The 7,210-nt window shown below is 40.3% G+C and overlaps 1 protein-coding gene across 2 annotated transcripts; it reads left to right on the forward strand.

Annotated features, from left to right (window-relative positions):
* The first annotated feature begins 211 nt into the window (after window positions 1–211).
* On the forward strand, window positions 212–6,941 carry LOC129177795 (polymeric immunoglobulin receptor-like). Of its 2 annotated transcripts, none has more exons than XM_054769275.1 (8): window positions 212–370; window positions 2,308–2,640; window positions 2,738–2,819; window positions 3,671–3,897; window positions 4,038–4,134; window positions 4,263–4,348; window positions 5,213–5,262; window positions 5,364–6,940. In XM_054769275.1, exons 1-8 carry the CDS (start codon window positions 322–324, stop codon window positions 5,388–5,390), a joined length of 951 nt encoding a protein of 316 aa, XP_054625250.1. In that variant the 5' UTR covers window positions 212–321; the 3' UTR covers window positions 5,391–6,940. The 2 variants fall into 2 exon arrangements, with proteins under 2 accessions (XP_054625250.1, XP_054625251.1); XM_054769276.1 differs by having other exon boundaries at window positions 255–370; window positions 2,394–2,640; window positions 5,364–6,941.
* The last annotated feature ends 269 nt before the right edge of the window (window positions 6,942–7,210 follow it).

A 7,210-nucleotide genomic window follows, 5' to 3' on the forward strand; every position in this document is an offset into this window, starting at 1 on the left:
TTATCCCGATGATAACATGTTTTGGGATCACATTCTTTAGGCCGATACATCAGAAGATACTGCAACACTGCACTTTTCTCATCACCTAATAAACGTGGTCAAATATGACTTTGCAAGCGACATACCGACATGCACACGCCCAGGTTAAGCGATGGTCACACTGCCTTCTGAGAACGGGCTGGCGCTTATCTGGTTAACATTTTCAACATCTGGAGCCAACTTGCAGTCACATGACCAGGGGGAGGTTGACAATACGGAACCCGGAGTCTGAAAAACACAGCCTTGGGAAGGAATCTGGGGTCCTCAGACTGATGTTAAAACATGAAACAAGTGCACATTGTCCTCTTCACCCTGTTGCCATGGATCCCAGGTAGGAACTTCAAATTTTGGGTTTTATTCTCCAAGTGACTTTGCAACAGGACTTCTTCTGCAAATATTTCATGAAGATTTTGTTTTACCTCCTAAACTAAACTTCAGCTCTCGACTTCCCCCCTCGGCAAGTCTATGTTTGATGTTTACGTTGCCAAGTCTTTTAAAAGGCAATTTTATTTGTCCTCTCTCTTTTTTTTGGAGGGAAATGGGAAGCAAAATGATCATTTCTGACAAAATGAAAGTGAAAGTCAAAGTATTCCCCTTTTCCCAGACTATTATAAGAGCAGGGGCGTTGCTTATAAAACTGTGCGTGGAAATCTGACTAACCTTTTGCGTACGCCAGAAACCCAAAAGGCAAAATGTACGCACACATTCCCGCAATTTGTGCTTCGCCTGCGGTACAAACGTGCGTACGCAGCTCCACCCCGCGTCACGCTCTCTGCACGGCTCATGAATCTGGCGTCCGTATTTCGCTCGGTTCTCCTGAATCATGGCTGCCGAGAAGCCGAAGAAGAAGAAGCAAAATTTGACCGAAACTGAGGTGGAAGTCACGCAGCTAACAACATTTCGTGTCGGCATGTTAGTTCCGTTGGTTACTTCTTTTCAACAAGCAAGAAGCAAACTGTATGGATGGAACTTTTTTATTTTTGAAAGAAAAAAGTGTGATTGTATCTACGATTCACTTCATTTAGGGAAACCTATTGTCATAAACACTATCCGAAATCTTTTTTGGCATGATTTGCATGTCGGTTCACTCCTTTTTACATTTAGGAACCAGATAAAAAGCAAGTAATATTTTCTAGAATCAATTTGAATAGTTTTACACGGACTTTATGACTAGATTTCATTTACTAAACCTTGGTACGCTTTATTAAATTTGCTGTGCGGCCTTCACCTTGGTCCGAAATCAGCAAATCTCTACATGTGTGTGAGTCCATTCTTAAATTTATTAAGTTTTATTCTTAATTCAAGACAAACATTGTTATCCGTGCTAATCTGTTGTTGAAGAATAATCAAGATAAGGTTTTTAGCTTGTTATTAGAAAAAAGAAGCAATTTCTGGCAAAAAGTATTTTCATAATAATTGTCTAGCTATACTTTCTTAATATAAGATTATTTTTCTTGAATAAAAATTGCAGTGTTGTTCCGAAATGAGCAAATTTTTAGCTATATTTTCTTCCTGTGAGCAGGTAAGCAGTTTTTGCTCTTAATTGAAGGCAAATATTTATGAATCTGTTGCTGAAGAATAATCAAAATTGCTTACTTCTTACCTTCTGATAAGAACAACTTTTGCCTACCTCATTGGCACCATTTTTTGCTTGAAATAAAAAAAAGTTGTCTCATTTTAATATCATTTGGGCTTCTTTCAAGTATGGCTGTTTTTGCAGTGTCGTGAGCATGTTTCCACATTTTTTCCTAATTGATAGCACATTTTAGATGAATATCCACAACAATAGAGGCCGTGCAGGGTAAATAAATGTTGCAATCGATGACGTACTTGAAAACTGTTTTATTTTTTGATAAAGTGTCCAAAGAAGGGTGAGAAACGGTGCACCAAGGACATATTAGCTCTGTGTCTTCTGAACTTAAACCCTGGAATGCGTTGTGTTCCTTTAGTCCGGGTACTGTACACTCGTGCGTGACGGTGTTTATGATAAATGACATCCATCAGCGTCCTGTCTAATAACAACACTTTAAATCTTCACCGGCTTCCGTTGCATGTTTATTTCCAATATGCGGTTTGGCCTCACCACTTTTGTCTCCAAAAAGCGCGTTCGGCAACTACAAAGGTGACATTCTACCGTCAAGTTGTGTTTTTGTACCATACTTTGCGTGGAAAATGGCGTACGCAAGCTTTATTAGTAAGGCCCCTGATCGTGCTGTGCGGTTTCAGTCTTGCTCCGGAAAGCTGAAGTATATTTCATCCGTGCATCAGGCCTCCTCTGTGGTGTCACCACCCAAGACGACCAGACGGTCCTGGAGGGTAAATCCCTCACTGTCCCCTGTTATTATGACCCTCAGTATGCCAGCTATGTCAAGTACTGGTGCTGGGGAAGTATGAGGGAATTCTGCAGCAGCCTGGCCCGCACAGACGACGCCCTCCCTGGGGAGAAAGTAAGTATTGTTGACGATCCGGTCCAGCAGGTGTTCACAGTGACCATGAAGGACATGAAGGAGGACGATGCCGGCTGGTACATGTGCGGCGTGGAGATTGGTGGATTTTGGACCGCTGACGTCACAGCCTTCACTTACATCAAGGTCACTCCTGGTGAGTGGTGGGGGGTGTTTTGAATGACCTTTTTTTAAAAAAAAAAACAAAACAAACTCCTTTTCGGCAAAATAAAAATTCAATGTATTTTCTGTAGGAATGACGGTCGTGAACGACAGGCTGAGTGGCGAAGAAGGGAGTAGCGTCACAGTTGAATGTCTGTACACTGAGAGACACAGGTGATACGTCCTTAAACTTTAGTTTTGGGGATACCCACCTTTTTGGGGGTTACGGGCCCACCAGGGAATGGTGAAAAACTGTCATGTGTAATTGATACGCTCATAAAAATATCTATTTTTAACACATGGCTTGCTCCACCATACCCACAGACCTCCTGCTAGCTAAGCATCTCCTTCAATTTCAGATCAACATTTGCAATAAAAGTGACTTGTGGATGCCTCACGCCTCACACACTAATTAAACTTACCACTTAATGGCCACTAACGAATGATACTGTAAGATGATCCATGAGTAGATCCACCGGTCACAGCACACGACTACGGTGCTTTCGAGGACTGCCGAAGAAAGTGTGAAATCTCAACGTGTGGCGAAAAACACTGTCAGTGAAGGATAAAGACATAAACATGTAGAAATTGTGGGCTTTTTTTGAACAGTGGTACGTGCAATGCTGTGCATTTGATCTGTATTAGCACATATTTGTAAATTACTACCGACGTATGGTGAATGAGATGTGTTTTCTGTGGAAAAAGGCCCAATTTTTGGAGGGGAAAAATATATATTGAAATAAAAATAATTAATTATATTTAAAAATAGATTTAAAATAAATACATTTTAAAATTATATATATATTTCTAATATATTTAATAGATTTTTAAAAATGTTTAAATAATTTCAAAATACATATATATTTAATTAAAAAAATATAGACCTGTTTTTTTAGACAAAAATCTGTGAAATTGCAAAATGCTGTACACTACAAGCATACTTAAATTTAAAACGGGTCTAAAATAAATACACAAACATTTCTGCAATGAAAGTCATTGACTCCCTCATGGTTCCTTACCAACAGAGAGAGTGAGAAGAAATGGTGTCGAAGTGGAGACTGGAATTCCTGCCTGCCGACAGGCCCGGGAGGCAGCTTCGAGGACTCGTCAGTGGCCATCCACGACGACAAAACCGGGACTTTGACCATCACCATAAAGAGGCTGCAGATGAGCGATATGGGCTGGTACTGGTGTTCTGCCGGACAGCAAAACGTTGGCGTGCATGTGCAGGTCACACCCCGAACATCAACGAGTAAGCTGGCAGGAAGTAACAATCACAAAAGATGCACAAAAACATGAAAGCGTTGGTTCATAAGCCGAACGTGGCCTTCGGGCAAGAGAAGCAATTGCAGATAATGCTTGCCCGTCATAACGGTTCTCGTCTATCTCTAGCGCCACTTCTTGTGACGTCTCAAGCTGCAGCAAGCCAGCTTGTTGTGGTTGCGCCTCCCCCCGACCTCACCACCAAGGATTCCTGGACGTGTCAAGTGTAAGAAAGAAATAATGACACAAATGCCAACGACAGGTTCTTGGTTGATTTTGCAATTGCTGCATATTTAACACAAGTTTTAGTTTAATCATTGTCTCTTGTGACATTGTTTGTGCCTTTTGTTTTAGTTTCACCTCGAAGACGATGATGTTGTGCGCTTTATTCATGCTCTTTGTCGGCTTGGCAATACTAGCCAGGAGGCTGCAGAAACATGGTAAGCTTTCATTTAAATGAATTTACAACCAGAATGTTTTTAAACAGGGGCGCTCTGGTGACAAATTCCATCATGCTCATAAAAGAGGGAACCCAGGAAGAATACGCTGCCTAGCAAAACTCGAGAAAAATACATAGCAGTGGAGTCCGTAACCCAAGTCTCAAACATCAGTCAGCTGTCCCTTCTTGATTTGCTGTTGCTCCTTCGCGGCAAATCCCCGCAGCAATCAGCAGACTGCATCTCAAGCTACATGCAAAACTGCCTTTTTCATCTTTATCATCCAAATTCTGAAGAAAATAACTCAGACGCATTTAGTAAAAGTCCTCACTGCATTTGTAGCACGTACTGTAGTTCCATGCCAAACCTTCAAAAATGTCAATTGCGCCATGTGCGCCCTGAACTCCATTACAAAAGTGTGTCTTTTTACATTTACTTGTTATTGTTGCTATGATTTTAGGGCAAATTGAAAAAAATCTTCTTATGGCTTAAGTTTTTTATGTGTTGCCTTGACTTCGGCTGTGTTGTCATTTTGAGAATTGTTTTCATTTCTTTTATAATTGTAACGTTAAATGGCAAACTGGACGTGTACATGAGCTGTGGAGCGTTGGAACGCTACGCTAACATGCTAACATTGTGCCTTTCTTGCTCTATTTTTCTCATTTTTTCAGGTTTTTTTTTTGTGTTCAGTTTTATTTCTACAATGTGCCGCGGGCCAATAAAAAATGAGAAATGTCCGTCCTTTCGGACACGCCTGCCCTTTAGCATAGTGAGCACGCATAGACTGTAGCGTTTTGGCGGCATTTCTAAAAGCTTTACGTACAAGAATGAGCGATGCCTTGAAACGTCTCACTTTTCACTTTCCAGAGCATTTTGCAAAGCTGAGACAAACTATGGGGAGGAAAGCAAACTGCAAGGTCGGCCCCGATTAAAAGATTACTGCATGTCTCACCATTTATCGGCCATTTCAATAATACTGTGATTTACTGATTGTGCTGCTTTTTTCTGCCCCCCAAAGGAGAACATTGGGATGGCGGCGACCTGAAAATTCTCATCATCACTTGAATTTCCTACACCGTATATTGCATGCGTTGCTGCACTTGTTGCCACTTCCTGGGGCTGAATGTAATTTGTGATGGTCAGCTTTATACATTTATGATGTCGTTGTTTTGAAAAGGCTACAAGCAATTCTCCATGATTGATTCTCTTTATTTTTATGGGGTGTTAATAATAGATTTCCCAGGACTGCCTGGGACTGCCTTGAGCACCGAGGCAAGGGTGATGGTACAACACAGTATATCTTTTTTTGTGAACGCCATGTGATGCCTGGAGAAATGCTCTTATATGTACAAAAATACACTTTAAGACCACAACGCAAGACTTCAGTCTTCAGGAATGTAAATTATTTTGAAACTATGTTGCCTGATTTAGATGTACAGTCATCGTTCGGTTAATTGGTTAATAAAATAATTTGCTCGGATTCAATATTAATAAACTAAATATTTTTGTAGTTAGAGCATAGAAGACTTGTTTATGACTTTCTAAACATGGATTTAACATTATTAGAGCCCTGCAAACATGAAGTCACTTTTAGACTCTATTATTCTTTGTTTACATCACATTGGGCGGGCGACAGGACCTCTGCAGGGACATAACAGACTTCCTGTTACGAGAAGAAGGAAAAAGAAGCCCAGAACGTACCACTTCCACACGGAATGAGAGGAAAACCTTTTTTTCCACTCTCATCTCAGCCAGGGCATGTCGGCTCGGCTATGCTAGCTCAGTAGCCAGTCTCCATGCAGTGTGAAAGGTAATGTGATCTACCGTCATGTCTCGTAACATTACTGATGCCTAGAGACAAGAATACTACATATAACTTGTTTTTCAATATTTTTTTTTACTAATAATAGGCCAGTCAGCCACGGAACATTTATTATTGTTTTTCTAAAAACGTAATATAGTGAGGGAGAGATATTCGAACCGCAACATAGCGAGGGACGACTGTACTGGCAACTGTGATCACATGGTATTGTAAAGGCTATAGCTTCTCTTTCTTCCTGTTTCTTTGGACTGTGCCCCTATCGGAGAAACTGTCAATCATCACACAATACGTATAAAAGGTTTTCAAATTGTATTAAAATATAAGAGCCAAACTCTATCATCAATGAGGAAGAGGCCTGAATGAAAGTACGCAGAGTCTACATAGCAGTTGCCGCACGCACCCCTTTGGCAAGGGAAAGTTACCTTTGTGTAGATGTGAAAGTTAAGCTTGTGTGAGAAAAATCCATTAGTTCACTATTATAGTTAATAGTTCCAATACAACTGATACCACTAATAATTATGACTGTTTCGATACAGTATTATCACTGTGGCTGTTGATATTATTTTGTTATTTCCATTATGGTCTTTATGACCGCCATAAACATCTGCTGATGTAGTCCTGTTGTTTGTTTCGGTTGCTTTGTTATTGTTGTTGCGATTGCTGTTGTTGTCTGTCTCTGTATTATCCCCCCTCTAGTCCTTGTCACTTCCCCCTCCGTCTTCTTTTCTCTTCTTCTCCATCCTCTCCTGTTCCGGTCTGGCCTCTTCAAATTTGCATAAGAATAAACATCAAATAAAGTCACATGGAGTCTATGGAACAGGAGAAGAGTTTCTTACACTTTTCCCTGGCAGACAAAATCTGTATAGCATGTAAGGGCATCACTCTTAAATGTTTCAGATCATCAAATAAATTTAAATATTAGTCAATGATACCACAACTGAACACAAAATACAGTTTTTAAAAGAAACCTTTTATTATTAATACAGAAAAAAAAATCCAAACCCACATGGCCCCTTTGTGAAAAAGTGATAAAACCTAACATA

The sequence above is a fragment of the Dunckerocampus dactyliophorus genome, chromosome 2, assembly GCF_027744805.1.
Source record: "Dunckerocampus dactyliophorus isolate RoL2022-P2 chromosome 2, RoL_Ddac_1.1, whole genome shotgun sequence".
In the NCBI taxonomy this organism is placed as follows: domain Eukaryota; kingdom Metazoa; phylum Chordata; class Actinopteri; order Syngnathiformes; family Syngnathidae; genus Dunckerocampus; species Dunckerocampus dactyliophorus.

Coding starts and splice junctions, on each gene's coding strand:
- LOC129177795 (XM_054769275.1), top strand. CDS start 322: ATGAAACAAGTGCACATTGTCCTCTTCACCCTGTTGCCATGGATCCCA. Junction 3,898..4,037: donor CACACCCCGAACATCAACGA/GTAAGCTGGCAG, acceptor GTCTATCTCTAG/CGCCACTTCTTGTGACGTCT. Junction 4,135..4,262: donor GATTCCTGGACGTGTCAAGT/GTAAGAAAGAAA, acceptor CTTTTGTTTTAG/TTTCACCTCGAAGACGATGA.